The 20,740-nt window shown below is 43.8% G+C and overlaps 1 protein-coding gene across 1 annotated transcript; it reads right to left on the reverse strand.

Annotated features, from left to right (window-relative positions):
* Positions 1-1,979: 1,979 nt before the first annotated feature.
* LOC307222787 (phospholipase A2 inhibitor and Ly6/PLAUR domain-containing protein-like) lies at positions 1,980-15,841 on the reverse strand. Its single transcript, XM_079988263.1, has 6 exons — positions 15,707-15,841; positions 9,455-9,567; positions 7,746-7,859; positions 6,851-7,009; positions 3,342-3,470; positions 1,980-2,365 (listed from the first exon to the last, which is right to left on the reverse strand). Exons 2-6 carry the CDS (start codon positions 9,498-9,500, stop codon positions 2,139-2,141), a joined length of 675 nt encoding a protein of 224 aa, XP_079844389.1. The 5' UTR covers positions 9,501-9,567; positions 15,707-15,841; the 3' UTR covers positions 1,980-2,138.
* Between the last annotated feature and the right edge of the window lie 4,899 nt (positions 15,842-20,740).

The following is a 20,740-nucleotide window of genomic DNA, read 5'->3' on the forward strand; positions in this document are numbered from 1 at the left end:
CAGAGCCACTTGTTCAGTTATTTTGTTTAAGCAGGCTGAATTTTGGTCAATCTTGGCCGTTTGTTCGTCCACTTTCTTGTCCAGAGATTCCAATTTTTCAAAGATTTTCTCTAGAATTGAACCAGATGCTCCTGCAGCCATATCTTCCAACTGTAATTGCTCAGCTTCTTCTCCCCCTGCCGACGGCAGAGTAGGAACAGAAGATCTACGTGCCTGTGAGGCTAAGGCTAAGGTTGTTTGTCTAGTTCTTACTCTAGCCTCTTTCTTTTTTTTGCACCACTCATTCCAGTTTTGTCTAGTAATCAAGGTCAAACTAAGTTGTTCCCATGGGAAAGCAGCAGCCCAGAGAGTAAACAGTCAAATAGGAGGAAAGGAAAGAGAAAGTAAAATAAAGTCACAACTGTAAATCCAAAATCCTCTAGAGGGAGCTCAGAATATCTTGAGGGAAGAAGCCAAGTCAATAAAAGTCAATAAAGTCCAATTTAGTTTCCAGGAATCTTCAACTTAACTTATATTTAGCAGAGTTGGTTTAAAAGGCATTACATTGTCTCTAACAAGTGCCCAGAATGATGTTTCAATATAACCAGTCCATAGACACTCAGGTTGTAACAAACCCCAATTACAAAGTGTCAAAGTCTGCAGTCTGACAGCTCTATTATTCAGGCAGTCCAAATACCTAGGCCTCTCAATAAAATTGTAATTCCAGAAGAAGAGGTTTAGCACAGTCCAAATAAAAAGAATAAATCACAAAGATAGGTAAAGTCCTCACTTTGCACAAAAGCAGCTTCAATGAATGCACAGATCAGTTATTTTTAACGCCTCTTCAAAGGCTCCAAACGTCAAAATCTTTTGCTTTGAAGTTTAAGCGGCAGCGGAAGACGGACTTCCTGTTTATATCTCTCCGCTTTTAGCCGAATTTATAATAATTTTAGGCTCAGATTTTACAGTCTTTTCTTACTCACGGATTGTTGCTTTTTGAAGATCGAATATTTCCAGGAAAAAAGGTCAGCGCTCACCGACAGCGGCTGTGCGGCTTCACTCCACGGGAATAGCGATCGACTCACAGCGCCGTGATACCCCCTCCACGTTCCGGAGCCCCTTACGGGGTCCCTTCTGCGTTTCTGGGGCCGCTTCTGGCGCCCGCCGAGTCCCACGACCACAGGCTCTTGCTACCTGTGGGTTTCCAATGCGGGTCTCCGCTTCGCCGTAGCGGACGACCCGTTTTCCGCGGAGCTTCCCCCTCACAACAAGAAGAGGACCGCCATTGCCGTTCGCGCCGCCTCCGGAAGTGGGGGAACGAATTAAGTTCTTAACCCGAGGTGCCACTGTATGTTTTAAGCTGGTCCAAAATTGGGGAGTCTATCTGGAGAAATGTCTGTGATGCACCCAGTTGGAAAAGGCTACAACTTGCACTTTGGAGATCTGAAGCAAGTCGGCTTGCCGACTGCTGAGCCAGCCACTGCAGATGTTCTTTCTCGTGGGGCGGTGGCACGGTGGCAGCAGGAGGCCCCATTAGCTAAAGTGGTACTTCAGCTTAAGAACAGTTTCAGGTTAAGTACGGACCTCCAGAACAAATTAAGTTCTTAACGCAAGGTACCACTGTACATTAAAATCTATGCAACTTTGAGTTGATCAGTTAAAATCAGTTAAAATGTATTTACTTAAACAGCTAACACGGCAATCCTGTGCACACTTACCTGGGAGCAAATCCCAAGCAACCCAATGAGACTCCCTTCTGAGTAGAGAGGCATAATGTTTCTGCAATGCAGGGATGGGGTGCCTACAGCTCTCCAGATGTGGTTAGACACAGTTCATGATCATTGACTATTCTGGCTGGGTCTGATGGACATCCAACAGCATCTGGAGGGCCAATGACACATTCATCATCCCTCAGGCAAATAGATTCCCAACTTACACATTCTTATGCACACAGGGGTGCATGCACACCACACATACACAAAAATACACACAAAGACGGATGCATTAGTATCCCCCTTTATTTAACTAATTTGCTCTTTGAAATCACATGCAAGCCTGCAAGCAGACATTAGCAGATGCTGGAGCCAGAACTTCGGGAACGGTGCATTGGAGGTGCTTTTCCCAGCTTTGCTGAGGAAGACACCTTGAATCAAATGAAATCAGTAAAGGAATTTGTCCAGCAGTAGCCCCAGGAGATAGGGCAGGAGAACGGTGAAAGCAATGCTCCCATGTACCAGGCTGCCTCCATCAGTCGCTTTCTCTATGTGGCTGGTGGCGATTGAGATTTTCATCTCTCCAAAGGTCATGTTGGTGCCCTTGACAAGGAATTTTGCTGATTGAGTAGCACAGCCTTGCCCAAAGAATTCCTGAGATGAAACTGTAGAATCTGCAAAAGGACAATGCAGGAAAGAAATAGTATCATCCCTGCTGTGAAGGAAATTGACAGCTGTGGAAAATAAAATTCTTGCATGTAGCTTAATTGGGGAATTGTGGGGTTAACTTGTTTAAACCCAGCCTGTACAGGGAAGGAATAGGTGGTCAAATTGTGCATGGGCAAAGTCTGCAGTTAGGACTCAGACCCAAGTAGTTTTGTGGATTTGGAACCAAGGGACTTGAAGGATATGTTTGGGAACCAAATGAAACTTGAGGAGATCATGGTGGGTCTCAGGATACAAAAGAAAGACACATTGGGCTGAGGAAACAGCAAATTCTAACAGCAAATTCTAAGTCTTTAGCTTTAGGGACTGTCTCTAGATGGAAAGCTGCAAGTGTTTTAAACTGACATTTCTTTCTGTATTTTTGCTCCATTTAAGGGCTACGTCTGGGAAGCTAAAATGATGGGTGGTAGCATTTGAGCAATTGGGTCTCCTTTGCTTCTACCCGTTCTAGGAGCAAAGGGTTGTCTCCAGCCAAGTTCCACTCAGAATGAGCTCACTGAAACTATTGGGTCTAAGTTTCTCACATCCATTTCAATGAGTATTATTTTTTCCAATCACAAACTGATGCAGAATATGACTGAACTTAAGAAGGGTAAAATTGAAAACTGAGAGAAACTGCAATTCATGGGCTTGTCATTCCCTAACCAGGAGGGCTTGTTTTGATGTAGAACAAGGGTTGGGGTTTAGGCACAGAGTTCACCTGTGGATAAGCCTAAACTCCTCCATTGTAGAGTCAGTTTGGTGCAGTATTTATGAGGACCTGCTTAAGGTCTGGGTTGAAAGAACTGGACTTGGGTCAGTTATTCTCTTCCAGCCTCACCCACCGTAGAACTGCCAAGAGAATAGGGGAGAAGCTAAACTCCTTGGGATTAATATGGAAAGAAGATGAATAAACCTCATTCAGCGTACCGCGTTCTCATTTACCTTGGTAAGTCCCAGAAATGGTCAGGCAGTAGTCTTGGGATCCAGTACAGTTTGTCTTGTTACCATGGCAGGGCTTAGAGCTGAAAACGAAGCATGTGGGGCACACCTTCCTGGTGACGTTGGTGTTTACTGCAACAGTGATGAAATGAGTGATGAAACATACTGCTGAACTGGAGGGGGAAACACTGCAAAAACAAAAACCACAACAACACCAACCCTCCCCTTTTGTAGTTGGGGAAAATGGAAAAGGCACGGAATTTCTCAATTTGTGGGGTGGGCATCAAATATTTTCTGAACGGTCCAGGCCTTCCACTTCCTTGGGTTGTGATTGGTCCTTTTAATAAACAAGAACTATTTTAACCAATGCATATGGTTCCCCTACTGGTGGGCAGCCTTCCCATGAGACAGAGTGAGACAGTTGCCTCAGGCAGGAGCTGCAGTGAGCGGCCAGGAGATGCTGAACAACAGAACTGTGTGTACCATTTCACCTGCCCTGTGCTCCCTCAGCTAGGGTGCTGCCCTCAGTTGCAGTGGAGGATGCTACCTGGTCTGCAGGGCTGAAGTGAGATCATTCTATCTCCACTGGTGCTGCGAATCACAAGTGTGGCACTTCGGTCCTGCTTGTTGGCTTTTCACATGCATCTGGTTGGCTACTGTGAGAATAGGATGCTAGACTAGCTGTGTCATTGGCCTGATCCAACAGGCTCTTCTTGTGTGCCTATTTGGAATGAGGGGGGCGGGGGACAATATTGTCCCTCAGGGTAGGCAGTAAATTGCCTTGAGCCAGTCCTGCCCGATGCTACTAAGAGCCAGAGCTTAGGCCGATGCTACTAAGAACCAGAGCTCAGTGGTAGAACATCTGTGCTGCATTTGATCTCTAGCACCTCAAGATGGGGCAGGGAGAAAGCCTTGTCTGAAATCCTGGGGAGCCATTGCCGGTCAGTATAGACAATACTGAGCAAGATCATGATGGACCAGTAATCTGAGTCAGTAAAATGCATCTTCCTATGTTCTATGTTCCTATATTATGGTGCCACAGGACCCTCCATTGTTTTGTGGGCAAACTGAATGGTAGAGCACCAGTTTTGTATGCAGAAGGTCCCGACCTCTCCAAGCAGAGCTGGAGGTGTCCCTACTCTGAAACCTTGGGGAGCTTCTGCCAGCCAAAGCCCCACCCAGAGGTGCCAACTTGCAGAGAAGATTGGCGGGGGGGGGGATGATGCACGCACAGTGTTGGGACACCGCATGACATCAGGATGTCAGGAGGAGACAGGGTGGCAGCAGCAGCAGCAGGAGCCAAATGTGGCAGTGGTGCAGCAATAATAATAATAATAATAATAATAATAATAATGATAATAATGATAATAATGATAATAATTTATTTATACCCCACCCATTTGGCTGGATCTTCCCAGCCACTCTGGGCAGCTTCCAGTAAAAACAGAATATGACTTCAAACATTAAAAACTTCCCTAAAGAGCCTTCAGATGTCTTCTAAAAGTTGTTTATTTCCTTGACATCTAATGGGAGAGCGTTTCACAGGGCAGGTGCCACTACCGAGAAGGCCCGCATCTCCTCCTCTCTCGCACCCAGTCTCCTCCGTCTCTTGCTGATGCCACAGGTTGGGAGCTGCACGTCTTTCCTTTACGTGGCAGTGGCAGGAGGGGGAGCAGCCACTGAAGCTGTGCCATGCTCGGCTCCACAATCAGCCTCGTCTTCCTCCTCCTGCCACCACCACCGGCCAGGGGCTGCTTTCCCACTCCTTCCCCTGCACAGCAGCAGGAGGAGCCGACCACTGAATTTACACAGCTCCATACTTGGCCTCCTCCCCCCTAATGGTTCTAAACATTGGGAGGCTGCCCTCCTCCCCAAAAAATAATAATTTGGAGGGCTCAAAAGAGCTGGGCGCTAGGAGTTGATGCCTACCGCCCCAGTAGACAACACTGAGCTAGATGAACCCTACAGCTTAAGCCAGCCTCCTAGGTCCATCACACTACAGAATCATTATCCGTGCACTCTAGAGGAGAAAAGTTGGTGGCCAGATGGACTTTCTCTCCCAAATAGCAGTTTCGATTCAGCCCTACTCCACCTTGCTTCCTTTTCTGTTCTTCTTCTTGCGGCAATTTATCAATTTACATACTGCTTAATGCCATAATAGTGCATGGAGAATGGAAGACCGTCATGCAAAGCATTAAAATGTTAACATCCTCAATCAAAATATACAATTTGGCAATCCCATTAATGACATTAAAGAAATATGCCTGCATCATTAATATATGTGATAAAAAACACAATCCCTTTAAGATAACATAACATTCAAAACAGAAGGCTAAAGTCAAGGGGATGCCTGCATAAAAAAGTGTGTCTGCAGTATATCATTATCATTACTATTGTTTATTATTGTTAGAATTAATTCTATTTTCTAGATTTGTCCCAAAAGCAGCAAAGATGCAACACTGTGACATATAGAACAGCAGAGATTGTGCACCCCATACAAATCATTCCCTACACAGTGTTGTGTAATAACTTCCCCCACCTTTCAGGAATCTCAAAGGAGGAGGCAGTAAGATTTCAAAGTGACCAAAAATTAAGGCACAACCAAAATTTGACAATCTGTAATTCTAAATAACTCTTCCATTATTCTCACTCCTATAAACAATTTTTATTTGTTTTGTTATTGTTCCTATAAACAATGACACTGCACCAATCAGCTGTACATGAAGGTTTCTTCCCTTTTTGCCACACAGATGTTCTGAGTGATTTTTATTTTTTCCAGAGAGGCTAATTTGCTATATGCTGCCAATCCAGGTGAGGCCTCTTGTGTTTCAACATGCAATATTATTGATGTCTGAGACACAATGTATTTGCAACATGCTCCCTCTGCTGGCTTTATAGAAACTTGCATCCTTATTTTGCCTGCTGCAACCATAGCCTAAAACTTCTTTAACAGCAAAATACTGTCTCTTCAGTATAATCCTTGCTGAGTTCAATTTGATTTATGCCCAGGTTTATTTTCATTTAACCAAAACTAGCTGTTAGGAAGAAGAACAAATGAGATAATGATTTGGATGCAGGGGTCAAACTTCCATCCCATGGAATTTTCCTATTGAAAATCCCCTCCTCAAATTGGGGGGGGGGGGTCTTTACAAGCTCTGGTTTGTTATAAGTCATATTCAGAGTAGCCTCATGGAATTCAATGGGATTAAGTTAGACTTGGTTGTTAATTTCAACAGGTCTACAGCGAGTAGGAGTTAGCTGGATACAGGGGTGCCAATTGAATAAAATATTAGGGGGGCAGGTAAGCCTTACCACAAATAATTAATCACAAGACTATTTGAATGACAATGCTCATTAACTTTTGGGGACCCTGGCCTCCTCAAATATTTCATTGAGGAGTCCAAAGGGACTTTGGCCCCTGGGAGTTGCCTCCTATGGGATATGAAAATAAATTTGATATACTCATTTCTGAGACTCCTACTCAGTCTTAATCAGTTCTGGACCCCACATACCTGCAGGTGGGCCACTATTGCAGTTTTTCGTTTTGCAGCATGCAGAGTTCCAGGTAAAATTTTTCCCAGCTGTGAAGACAATGTCCCCCCCTTTGCATGCATCGAAACTGGTCTTGTTGCTTTCACAGCCTTTGAAGGTAGCAGGGATTTCTTTGGAATCTTGTGTTTCAAAAAAAAGGGGAAGGAAATAGAAGGGAGTTAGGGAGATAACAAATAACGTGTTAAAACCAATGACCAAAACAATATCACCCATCCATTAAAGCAGGGGAGGAAAAACCTTTTCAGCCTGAGGGTCGCAGTGTATCATTGACAAGTGCTAGGGGTGGGAGGGGCCAGGGGTAAAAGTGGGTGGAGCTGTAGACGTGACTCATATCTTTGTGCGCTAGGCTAGATTCCAGCCATGCAAAAGTCAGTGGGTTCTACACACATTGTTCTACCTCCAGGCAAACAAGTTCAAGGGTGCTTCCAAACTGAAGAGGGCATGGAGGAGGACCGGTGAAGGGTGTTGCCTGGGCAGGATGAGTGGGGCCTGGGCAGAGACTGGAGGGCCAGAGAAAGAGGGCTGCCCTTGGCCTCTAGACCTGAGATTTACCCACCCCTTCATTAAAATGCACACAATCAAGCACTGGTGTATTCACACTTGTGGTCAGCAGTGATCTTTCTTGTAAGTACAACCAAGTTCTTGATAGTATAACTGATTCCATCTGTAATATGCAGGTGGGTTTGCACTATTCAGACAGTGCAATTGGCATTTGATGTGTTCTTCAGATTCATAATGATCATGGCTGCATTCCTCCTCCCCGCCCGCCCCCCCGCCCCACACCTTTTAATTAGGTTTCTAGAAAGGCTTCTGTTAGTGTTTTCTGGAAATGTCCCCAGGGACACATCTACCTACCCTTTGTATAATTCCATGCTGCTGAAATGCAGGATGCTCCAACATCATCAACTGTACAAACGTTGCCTTTACACTCTTTATCACCAGCACTACATTCACATTCCAGGGAGTTTGCTGGGGGGAAATAATAACATTGAAAACAGTAAACAATAGCAACTACCACGATGGTGAGCTACACTGGTTCTTATTTCTTTTATTTCTGCTTTATTTTCTAATCCCAACCTTCCTCTGAGGAATTCAGGATTATGTGCCAGAGACACTGCTGCAGTCGCCACACCCAATCACAACAGCACAATTTAGGCCTCATTAACTCCATGCATTTATAGTGTTGTGATACGATTTCCCCTTGAAGAATTCTGCAGTTTGCAAAGGGTGCTGAAAATTGTTAGGAGGCTCCTGTTTCCCTCACACAGCTATGCTGGATTAAACCACTCTGGGAGGGGAATGGGGGCCTCTCCTAACAACACTCTGCACCCTTACCAAACTACAGCTCCCAAGATTCTTGGGGCAAAGCTGTGGCTGTTTTTATCAAAGCAGTTTAGATGTGTGGCCATTGTCTATTGGCTGCAACAGGACTCTACTGTTGTGTTCTGGTCCAATGACAAACTCCACAGAGAATGCAGTTTCAGGACCATGGACAGATCCCAATGAGCAGCTTCTTCTGACAAAGGCTGGTTGCAGACTGAAGCCTTTTGAGCCTCTATCTCCAGGCTGTCTCCTCCCATGACTACTATTGTGACAATGCCACCTGAAGAAAGTATACTGCAGTACCTCACCTTTGCTGTACCTCATTTTACATTGTAGTGCCTAATGCTAAAAGTGCCTAATTCTGAGAATCAAATGCTGTGTCTCTCTCGCTCTCTCTGCTTTATTGCTGGATTAGCAGAAACATATATTTTTGCTGTGCTTGCAGAATATAGGGGAAAGGGGAAGGCATCCATCATAGTCACAAGGCGAGGCACTATCACCACATGTTCTGGAACACAGGATGTCTGAGTTGGGTGCTTTCCATATAGGACACAGGATGTCTGATAAGGAAGGGGGTTTTGCTTTGCCTGCCAAAGAGGGGATTTTTAGCTTTGCTTGTTGATAATAGTATATGAGTAATTGCCAATATAATGAGCAAATATATGGAAAGAAGAAGTAATCTTTATAGGGACATAGGAGGATTTAGGAAGGGTGATGTTCATGCTCATTGGTTTAATTTTGCTGCAGTGCATTAATATGTAATCTCTGAAAAAGGTATATAACCCCATGGAACTGTTGATCAGCATCCAGTCTTTGGGAGAGAACTCCACTGGACCTGTTGCTGTCAGCAAAAATTTTTACTTTCTATTTCTCCAACTGCTGCGTCTGTGGTCTTTGAGCGCACCTTGAATAGGTATCCAGGTACTTTCGCAACACTATATCTCTCCTTTGTGAATGTTTGGTAATCTGCTCTAGGAAGACATCGTCCATGTCTGGCTTGGCAGTCTATAGCAGACCCTTCACAGTAAGGTCACTATTTCTCTCTGCTACAATTTTTACTCCTATACTCTCTATCAGCTTTCCATTCTCCAGGTCATGGATTTCTTCACAGCTTTACATATAATGCTACTCCTCCTTCCTTCCTGTTTGATCTATGCATTTTGAACAAGTTATACATCTCAGTTGCTACCCTCAGTCATGAGTTTCATCCCACCAGGTTTCAGTAATATGACTCAACTCACCTGCAGCTATCAAGGCAGCAAAAAGATAGAGAAGAAACAACTTCATGATTCTGGGAACTGAAGTGGTCTGGTGTCAATGGAAGAAAAATATCCCACAGAGAAGGTTTCTGCAACTGCAATACCAAAATTTTGGGAGATATTATTATTATTATTATTATTATTATTATTATTATTATTATTATTATAAAAGCAAACAAGAATCAACATGAAGGTAAATGATATGGTGGTTACAGCTGGGCAAATGGCACTCTAGTGTGTCATGTGGTTGTGAGTTCCAATGGTCTTGTTTTTGTATTTTCTTTTTTCTTTCCAATCTTGACCTGCCTCCAAAATAATCCATGATAATATACAGCAGGGATGGAGGACAGCTCTGGCCCTCCAGATATTTATTTGTTTAATTTTATTGTTACATTTCTATCCCACCTTTCCTCCAAGGAAGCTCAAAGTGACACAGATTGTTCTCCCTCACAACTCTTTGAGGTAGGATAGGTTGAAAGACAGTGGCTGACTCAAAGTTATCCAGTCAGCTTCATGACCATAGGGGGATTTGAACCCTTGTCTCCCAGGCAGGACAACAGCTCCCATCATCCCTGACTTTGGGCCATGCCAGCTGGAGCTGGTGGTATTTGGAGTCTAACAGCATTTGAAGGCCTACAGGGTCCCCATCCCTATTTGGGGTAAATAAATTTGCAAAAATGTATTGTTTTTCACCCCCCTTGGTCTCTCCATATTAAAGCTTTACTGCAGGTGTGACCTCCAGATGTTATTACTAATATTACATATTTATTCATACCCATAGCTGTCAACATTTCCCTTTTTTAAAGGGAAATTCCCTTATTCTGAATAGGATTCCTCGCAAGAAAAGGGAAAAGTTGACAGCTATGTTCATACCCCACATTTTTCCCTAACAGGAACTCAAGGTGGCTTATAGATAAAAATAGGAATTGCTAAAAACATTAAAAAATTAAGCATTGATAGAATTAATTCTCTCTCACTCACTTTCTCTCTATACATAATCTACTAAAACAATACAAATAATTACAATAAAAACAGCAGAGCACCAGCTCTGTCATTAAAAGCAGTAAATTCCCAAAGGCCTGTTGGAACAAGAAGGTCTTCACCTGCCAGCAGAAGGACAATAAGGAGTGAGTGAGTCTCACTCCTCTAGGGAGGGAGTTCCAAAGTCTGGGAGCAGCCACCAAGAAGGCCCTCTTCTGTGTCCCCACCAAGACTGCTGTGAGAGTAGCAGGACTGAGAAAAGGGCCTCCCCTGGAGACCTCAAAACCCAGGCAGGTTCATATGACAGAACAGAGTGTTTGAGATACCTTGGACCTTAGCCTAGACACTGCTAGGGTACTATGGCAAATGTGCATTAAAATGTATCTATTAGTGAAAATAATGAACGAAAATGCATTAGCACAAATAGATGTATTGGACAAAATTGCACTGAAATTTGTGCATATTAGAAGAAAGTCACCCTAAAATGCAGGTGAATTTCCGTCACTAATAGTTAACTGCTCCCTGTGGTTTGTTGACAATATTTCAGATAGCAATCCCATTTGCTCCCACCCAAGGGAATATCTGGGCAAGGCCAGTAGACAAATGACTGTCCTGCCCTCTTTGCTAAACAATTTGGGGCAGGACCCCAGGGCGTGTGCTGCGAGGAGTGCGTATGCAAGGAGAATGTGCCTTGTGTGGACACACAGCACCTGAGAGCAAGAGGAGGGTCACACCCTCATAGCAAACACATCTCTCTAGGAGAGGGGAGAACATTTCGGCTGAAAACCATGTAACGGAGATGGCAAGAATGGATGGCAAGCAGGCCAAGGGAAAAGGAAGACATTCAAAGCTGCCATAGCTGGGCATGATGGTCATCTGAATTGAGGGGTAGCAAAGAAGATGGAGAGGGACGCAGGTGGCGCTGTGGGTTAAAGCCTCAGCGCCTAGGGCTTGCCGATCGAAAGGTCAGCGGTTCGAATCCCTGCGGCGGGATGCGCTCCCGCTGCTCGGTCCCAGCGCCTGCCAACCTAGCAGTTCGAAAGCACCTCCGGGTGCAAGTAGATAAATAGGGACCGCTTACCAGCGGGAAGGTAAACGGCGTTTCCATGTGCGGCTCTGGCTCGCCAGAGCAGCGATGTCACGCTGGCCACGTGACCCGGAAGTGTCTCCGGGCAGCGCTGGCCCCTGGCCTCTTAAGTGAGATGGGCGCACAACCCCAGAGTCTGTCAAGACTGGCCCGTACGGGCAGGGGTACCTTTACCTTTACCTTAAAGAAGATGGAGGTAGATAGCATGGAGAGAGTGGATAGAGGAAACTTTTTATCCCTCTCTTATAACACTAGAATTCATAGACATCCAATGGAATGTTGGAAGATTCGGGACAGGTGAAAGCACATTCTCTGGAATTTACTTCCCTGGGAGGTAATGATAGCTACCAACCTGGGTGGCCTTCAAAGAGGATTAGACAAATTCATGGAGCATGCTCTGCCTCCATGGTCTAAGACAGTAATGCTTCTGGATACCAGGTTCTGGAAGCCACAGGAGGGGAGAGTGCTATTGTCCTGCTTGCAGGCTTCTCATTGGCACCTGCGTAGCTCTGTGAGAATTAGATGGTGGGCTTGATGGGCCATTGGCCTGATGCAGCAGACACTTCTTATGTTCTTATAAGAGAAGCAGAGACTGGAGAGAGGCAGTGAATGGTACTGTGATGTTGGCATTTTATTCTTTATCAGGACTGGCGTGTCTATTGTGCTCATAAGCTGATATGGAACTCGCTTTCAGGGAAACCAGGTTGCTGCATTTCAGGGTGGGTCATGGATAAGAAAACTTTGATAAGAAAGAGGAGGGTGTCCAAATAAAGGGATTTGCACCCCTCTGAGGACAAATGTTGAATCATAGAACTGTAGAGTTGGAAGGAACACCAAGAGTCATCTAGTCCATTCCCTGCAATTAAGGAATCTCAACTAAAACAGCCATTACAGATGGCCATCCAACCTCTGCTTAAAACTTCCAAGGAAGGAGAGTCCACAACCTTCCAAGGGAGTCCATTCCACTCTTGAACAGCTTTTACTGTCAGAAAGTTCTACCTTCAACCTCCTCATAAGACTTGGGCTTGATGTCAAGCCCACAACGCTGTTTTGTGCAGCACCAATGAATCCTCCCAAGATTTGTCAAACAAACACCTACTGCCAACCTTGGGTTTCACAGTCCTTGTGTTTGTCAGCTGCACTGTATTTTAAAAGCTAAGTGGAGTCTTCAACAAAAGGTTGTATTGCATCAGGTATGGGGGACTTTTGGCCTCCAGATGTTGCTGAACGCCAGTCAGCCCTGACCATTGGCCAACCTTCCTGAAGCTGATGGAAGTTGTAGTTCAGCAGCATCTGGAGAGCCGAAGATTCCCTTCACCTGCAATTGGAGCACGGCTGCTGCCTTGCAGCACTACTCCCCAACAGAGGACGGGCCCCCCCAAAATATATTTTGCCTTGTTCCCCTTGACAACTGAGCCCACCTCAGTGCTCTAACACTCTCAGTGATGTCATTGCCAAAACCCATGACCGACCAGTGAGAGTTCTCCACCCACTGCTGTGAGCTGCTAACATCATTTACTGTGCCGTAGGTTACCCTGATGTCATTTAAAACAAGGAAGGTGTTTGTTCTTTTTAGATACATTAGGCAAACATACAGCTATCAATAGTGTTATCAGCAGTACATGGGCAACCGCAGAGCATGAGAAAGTGGAGTGCGCACTGCATGGTACCTTGGTATTCATCCACATGCATTTATACATAAGTGTGTTGGGTCTTTAACAGTGGTTCACATTCTAAGGAGGACTACCAAAATAAACTGTGTCTAAAAGAGGGTGACCAGGGTGGTTGAGAGGTCTGGAAACCAAGGGTTGCATCCAACTAAGTTCTACTCAGAGTATACCCATTGAAAGTAATGGAACAAAGCCATGTCCATAGATTTCAATGGGCACACTTGAAGAAGAAGTAACACCAGTTACAACCCCAAGTCCTATGAGGAAGTGTTAGAAGAACTGGAGGAACAGGATAGTGTCTTGATGAAGGGATGTCATTCAAAAAATGTATAGACCCCTGATAGACCAAAAGCCCATCTAGTCCAACATTTTGTCCTCACAGTGGCTGGCAAGGTACCTGTGGGAATCCCAGATAAACAGAACATGACTGCAACAGCACGGTCTCGGCCCAGTATACCTGAAAGAGCATCCCCACCCCCATCGTTCAGCCTGGACACTGAGGTCCAGCTCTGAGGGCCTTCTGGTGGTTCCCTCACTGCGAGAGGTGAGGTTACAAGGAACCAGACAGAGGGCCTTCATGGTGATGGCACCCACCCTGTGGAATGCCCTCCCATCAGATGTCAAGGAAATAAACAACTATCTGACTTTTAGAAGACATCTGAAGTCAGCTCTGTTTAGGGAAGTTTTTAATGTTTGATGTTTTTAATATTCTGTTGGGAGCCACCCAGAGTGGCTGGGGAAACCCAGCCAGATGGGCAGGGTATAAATAATAAGTTGTTATTGTTGTTGTTTCTCCTGCTCAGAATCACCAAATGCTGGAATTGAGAGGCATGCTACCTCAGATACTGGTGATAATGTAGCCATCATGACTAGTAGCCACTGATAGTCATCCACCATTGGTTTATCTACCCCTCACCTTTTAAAGCTATTCAGATTGGAGACCTTTCCTGGTTCCCACAGATTCACCTCCCCTTCCCCACTGAAATTAGACTTGAAAGAAACTTTTTTTAGGGGAAGTTGTTTCCCTGTTCACTGTGCACCTCTTGGCACCTCTTTGGACACCTCTTAAGATATTGTAAACATTTTTCTTTCATGATGGTGCCCAAGAACAGGAATCAAGTTTTCATTTGGATGCAATTGGAGACCATTTTGAATCGAGAGGGTGGACTGAAGCTTATCAAAATCACATTGACTTTAACTCAATTTTACAAAATGGTACCTGAGATCAAGAGGCAAGTTTTGAACTATATTTGAATACCACTGGATGCCATTTTGAATCAAGATAGAAGACTGAACTTTTCAAAACTGCACTGATTTCAACCACCAATATAAAAATTCCACTGATTTTTCAGTTTTTCAGTTTTGAGTAGCCAATAGGCTGCTGTGTGTGTGTGCTGCACACAACAGTTTCCCTGATTTGCTAGTCTACCTACACGTGCTAAAAGCTTGGTGACCTCCTCTAATAGCAAACTCAGCTGGTGGGGGCTGAAAGCTATGTTGACCAAAACAAGTCCACTGAGAAACAACAGGCAAATATCAGAATGCTCATGGGAACTGTAAGGTTTGCAGAAGTACAACACACACACACACACCGCTTCTTTCTTTCTTTCTTTCTTTCTTTCTTTCTTTCTTTCTTTCTTTCTTCCTTCCTTCCTTCCTTCCTTCCTTCCTTCCTTCCTTCCTCCCTCCCTCCCTCCCTCCCTCCCTCCCTCCCTTCCTTCCTTCCTTCCTCCCTCCCTTTAGTGGAAATCTAAGGTGGCAATGTCCATGGTAAATAAAATACCAATCAGGATGATCAGTTCATTGAATCATCATCCAGTCTAACCCCCTACAATGCAGGAATCTAAATTAAAGTATGCATTACACAGGGCCACCCAGCCTCTGCTTAAAAAAACCTCCAAGGAAGGAAAGTCCACCACCTTCCAAGGGAGTCCATTCCATGGTAGAACAGCTCTTAAAAGTTCCTTCTGATGTTTAGTCAGAATCTCCTTTCTTGTAACTTGAAGCCATTGGTTCAAGTCCCACCTTCCGGAACAGGAGTAAACAAGCTAACAGGGACTGAAGAAAAGTGTGACTGTACACAGCGAACCAGTGGTATTGCGAGTGAATGGGGCAGCCCCGTGGTTCCACGTTATGCCCATCATGGCCTGGAGGAGGGAGGATGTTGCAAAGACAAGCTGCCTTCCACTCCTGATCATCTCTGGCCATGCAGAACTACCAGGTGGGTGCCGGGCATGTTCTAGGATGTCTGTGTAAGAAGACTGTGTAGCTCAACGCTCCTAGCAGCAAACCACAGAAACGGGTTGCGCACCCTGGAAGAGTCCCCTTAGGTGAATGCACCAAGTTGTGCTGGAATGTCATAGAACAGCTTCATGCAGACCCTCCTAAATATCTCCCCATTTCTGTTCAGGTCCTAGGTAAGCATCCTTTCCCAAGCATCAGCAAGTCCTGGCTGTAAAGTTGACTAATATCCATAGCAAAGAATTCCTCTCTTACCTGGTTTTCCCCCTTCTTTGTTGATGTGATATCTTTATGCAGAGAGACCAGCTGAGAGGCATTAGGTTGGTTGTGTGTGTATATATACTCTCTAGGGAAAGGTGAGTAAGTGCCCGCTATTAGTGGGCAGGGAGTAGATATGAGAAGAAAGGGCAGCTTCAGTGAGAGACTTTTAAGGTGGAGGAGAGACGTTGTGATTCACTGTGAGGTGTGGTAAAGAAGGAAACAAGGTTAAAATATCTGGGCAAACTTGATGGGAAATCTGAGAAACCAATTCTGCCATGGAAAATAACTCTTGGTTTGTTTAGGGCTGTATTCCTCCAAACACCAGAAGGAAGTGAGGGGCTGCCCTGACTTGAAGAGGTTTTAAGGTGGAGCACATGAGATAGGGACAGGAAAATCTGAAAAATTTGGTTTCTCCCAGTTTCTGATTTTTTTCCTGAAGTTCAGTTTTCACAATTCTACATCAGTGTGCAGATTTTTATTTTTTATTTTTTAAAAAAAGTTCTCATAAACATTCATCAGCATTTTAATGCAACTGTTTCTAAATATACACATATTGGATGGAATTGTGCCTAAGACACACACCTTTCACACAGCTAAGGTGCATACTTTACTATATACATTTCTGTAAATGTTCCTTGACTGGAGAACCATGCTGCAAAATTTGGAGAACTATGAATTTCAATGGTTTGCATATTGCCTCGGAAGATGCAGCTTAGGGAGGTTCGCCTCAAAATGCAAACTGAAATGAATTTCTCTCCCATCCGTATTATGAGAAAAGGTTTCCAGGACAGGGCAGTGCCTGCAAGAGGAATGTAATAGTAAGGTAGCCCTGACTAAAGAAGTCCCCTCATTTTGCAGCAAGCCATGCCTGCAAGCTCATTTTAAACAACTATCTGACTTTTAGAAGACATCTGAAGACAGCCTTGTATCAGGAAGTTTTTAATGTCTAATGTTTTACATTTTGTTTGTGTGCTGTAAGCCACCCAGAGTGGCTGGGGAAACCCAGCCAGATGGGTGGGGTATAAATATTATTATTATTATTATTATTATTATTATTATTATGCCTCTGAACATGGAGGTTCCATTTACCCATTGTTACTACACTGGTACCTCGGGTTACAGACGCTTCAGGTTACAGACTCTGCTAACCCAGAAATAGTACCTCAGGTTAAGAACTTTGTTTCAGGATGAAAACAGAAATCGCGTGGCAGCAGCGGTGCAGCGGCAGTGGGAGGCCCCATTAGCTAAAGTGGTACTTCAGGTTAAGAAAAGTTTCAGGTTAAGAACGGACTTCCAGAACGAATTAAGTTTTTAACCTGAGGTGCCACTGTAATAGCCATTACCAAGGAGAGCTGAGCTCCGAGGGCCTTCTGGCAATTCTCTCCCTTCGAGAAGTGAGGTTACAGGGAACTAGGCAGAGGGCCTTCTCAGTGGTGGTGCCCGTTTTTAATACTCTGTTGTGTAGAGTATAAATAACATTATTATTATTATTATTATTATTATTATTATTATTATTATATCAAATGGTACCATAGTAGCTTAACTGTATAGCACTGATTGGGCCTGAGTGTTTCAGATATATTTATATTGTACAGTGGAATTTTGGTTTTCGAACTTAACCTGTTCCGGAAGACTGTTCAACTTCCGAAACGTTCGAAAACCGAGGATCAATGAGCGGTCAGTAAACTCCATTGATAAAATGGAGAAACAGGGACTTCCGGGTTGGCGCCTCTGGCAATGGCGGAGTTCCTCCGATCGGGAGGAATTTGCTCCGTGGAAATCAGGGTCTGACCGCCATGGCGAAGGCGAAGACCCACTAAAATCACAGGCGGGAGAAGCTTGTGAACGTGGGATTCGGCTGGCACCCTTTGTGCCTCCCCTGCTCGTGGGGAAACCCAGTTTTGGGGATCCAGAGCGACGTGGGGTGAGGGGCACAGTGCTTCGAATTGATTGCTTTTTTCATGGAGTGAAGCCGCATTGCTGTTGCCGGAGAGCGCTGACTTTTTCCTGTGGACAATTTGACTTCAAACAACTACCCTTGAGCAGAACGGAAAATTGGATTTACAAACGTCTTAATTTGGTACCGAAACGGGAAGGTTTCAAACAGGAAGTCCGCCTTCCCCTTTTGTAAATAGCTTGAAGCAAAGAAGCTGCAAGCTAAGGTCTTGGAAAGCCTTATGTAAAGGATTAAACTTCCATCGATTCAAATCATTAAACCCCCTTGGAAGCAGGAGAAGAGGGGGAAAATTTTGGATTGTGTAGCCTGCAGGAGAGAGTGATAAAAATTAAATTACCACTGCTCTGAACCTGGAAACGGGCTGCCAGTAGATTGACGTTTTGGGAGAGTTCATTGACAGTGAAGAGAACGTATGTTGACAGTTAAATAAGAGAAATATATTGTTTCCATTGTCCTCTTCTGCATTTAAAAAGGAGGAAAAGTAACTGAAAATTGAAACTAACTTTACTTTTTGAACTGTGCTTGAAAGGATTGATACAAGTGGAGTCTGTTTCCCTCTAGAGGGAGCTTTTGAAACTGTTACAAGAGTGGAGCTGGGGAATCTCCAGCTGCATGATAAGAACTGTGAGAATCAGGGATTAACCTTGGACCATTTAAGAATGTTGACAGGAGAAGCCTTAGTGACTGCATTATGTAAGATAAGCTACTCGTTGGAACAACTTCACAAGAAGACGGATGTTTTGACTACTAAAATTGATAACTTGGGACAAAAAGTGAGCACCAATACAGAAATTATTCAGGATTTGGTACAGGAATTTACTTTAGCAGGACAAATTGTGGAAAAGGAGAAGGAGAAAGTTGTTGTTGTTGAACCTAAAGTAATACAAGTGGGAGCCTCAGCCTTACAGAGGCAAATTGAGGACTATAAGTTGAGGCCTTTTATGACTGAAACTAGAAAAAGTCAGATTTTGAGGATCGGAGCCCGGCCTGGACTGGAAACGGAAAGTTGGAAAGATCCCTCCATGCAGGGATTAACTGACTTTTGGGACATGGACTTGGGTCAGGAGGAGATTGGAGTTCTGAGGGCCTTTGGATTTGGAGGAATCTTGAAACATGCCCTGAAATACTTTATGGATCTTAGCTTTAACTATGGAAAATTGGCTGACCTGTTGAGAAGGAATAAAAGCATCGTTAGGTCAGAGTTTCCCTGAGATCTGCTCTTTAGCATCAAAGAATATGAAGAAGACCTGCAGAAGGGACATGGAAAAGAGTTAAGAGCCTCGGACATAAGATCTCCAGGTTGATGGACTGTATGGAGTTGACGGAAGTGACTGGCAGAGTCCGAGACTGGGGAGAGGAGATGGTGGAAGAAGATTGGAAAATTTAAAGTTTATATATAGAAATATTGTAAAATTAATGAGTGATAGAAAAATGTTGGAATGAAATTTTATGGCTTTAGTGGAAATGTTTTAAGGAGTTAAGCTTAAATAAGTATACTAGTTTTAATGGAAAATAAGATTAAAAATATGTTAAGACATTTATATGACAGAAAATAGAGAAAGAGGGAAAGGAATTGCTGAGACAACTAATAGAAGTGGAATACAAAAAGGGAGGTGAGAGGAGGTCGATGAAACAAGGGAATGAAAGATAGAATATGGAAAAGGTATGATGTATGCTTTTAAATTGTTTTTGTATTGTTTTGTTTAGTTTATTGTGTTTAGTTTAATGTGTTAAGGTTGTGTTTTGTATAGTTTATATATTGTATTGTATTGTTTTTTTCTCTTTTTTCTTTTTTTTCTTTTGTCTTCTTTCTTCTTTTTCTTTTTTGTAAGTTTTAAAAGTAATAAATATTATTTTAAAAAATAAATAAATAAATAAAATGGAGAAACACACCTTGGAAGCCATTCGACTTCTGAGGCACATTCAAAAACATTCGGGTTCCAAATCGTTCCGCTTCCCAGACACTTGAAAACCGAGGTTCCACTGTACTGTTTTAACATGTTGGTGTTTGTCTCCCTGGGCTCTTTGGGAAGGAAGAGTGAGGTAGAAACTTACCAGTAATAACTAATAAGGAGAGTCCTCCTGGATCACACCACAAGCCTGTCTAGTCCTACTTCCTGTTTCCTACAGGAAGCAAGGGAAAGCCCACAATCAGAACATTAAGGAGCTAGTTTTTGTAAGCCACGCTTCTTAGATGAATGGCGGAGTATAAATGCTGTAAGTATTTCTCCCTTGCTATTCTTCCTCAGGTATTGAGAGGCATGTCCAACAAACAGACAAATAGCCACTATGGCTGGTGGGTATTGATAGACATATTCTTTATGACTTTTTCTAATCCCCTGGTGAATGAATGAAACTGTTCAACTATTTTGTTTTCAGCTGGAGACAGTGGTCTAGGTGGCTAGAGGCAGTCCTTGCCAGGAAGTTCAACAGGAAACTGAAACTTAAGTTGTTACAGGAAATAGAAACTTAGCAAAACTCTATTGTCATTCTGGTTGGCTGCAGTCCTAAAGGGCTGTTTTAGCAGAGGCAGTCTTAAAAGCAAGGCTGTCAGTTATCTTGTTCAATTAGCGAAGGTTAAGTTCAGTTGCTGAATTTTATACATATATGGGTGTTTGCTTGTTAATAAAGTATATCTTCTAAATTGGAAACAGGAACCAGTAGAAGGAAAGCAAGGAATAACTTTATTTTCCTGTTGCAACTGAGTCCCCACCCCCCCACCTTTGCAAGGAAGTGAGCACCCAGGGCAAAGGTGTGTAAGAACTTTTAAAGACTTTAGAAATTGCCCAGACCCTCAGCCAAAGACCACTCAAAAAGCAGTCTGCTTTCTCCTTTGCTCCCATGCCCCACCTTGACTTCATGTAATTCCAGGATTGTGATGTGGCACTACAAAACCTTCAACGGGAGCTGCGTGAAGACAGCCTTACAGTTTTATGCATATAGGAAGAGAGAGAGAGAGAGAGAGAGCGCGCGCAGGGGTCTGTTTCCTTAACAAGTTTGCTTTTAACATTGTTATTTATTTGTTTATTTGTTTATTTATTTATTGCCATCCACATGTGCCTCAAAGCAAT

The sequence above is a fragment of the Podarcis cretensis genome (genome assembly GCF_951804945.1).
Source record: "Podarcis cretensis genome assembly, chromosome: 8".
Lineage (NCBI taxonomy): Eukaryota > Metazoa > Chordata > Lepidosauria > Squamata > Lacertidae > Podarcis > Podarcis cretensis.

What these genes read in the sequence shown, in the direction of transcription:
- LOC307222787 (XM_079988263.1), bottom strand. Translation starts at nt 9,500, where the DNA reads ATGAAGTTGTTTCTTCTCTATCTTTTTGCTGCCTTGATAGCTGCAG. An exon ending in TGCTGCCTTGATAGCTGCAG is followed by an intron (nt 7,860 to 9,454) that starts GTGAGTTGAGTC and finishes ATTTCCCCCCAG; the next exon opens with CAAACTCCCTGGAATGTGAA. An exon ending in AGCATGGAATTATACAAAGG is followed by an intron (nt 7,010 to 7,745) that starts GTAGGTAGATGT and finishes TTGAAACACAAG; the next exon opens with ATTCCAAAGAAATCCCTGCT.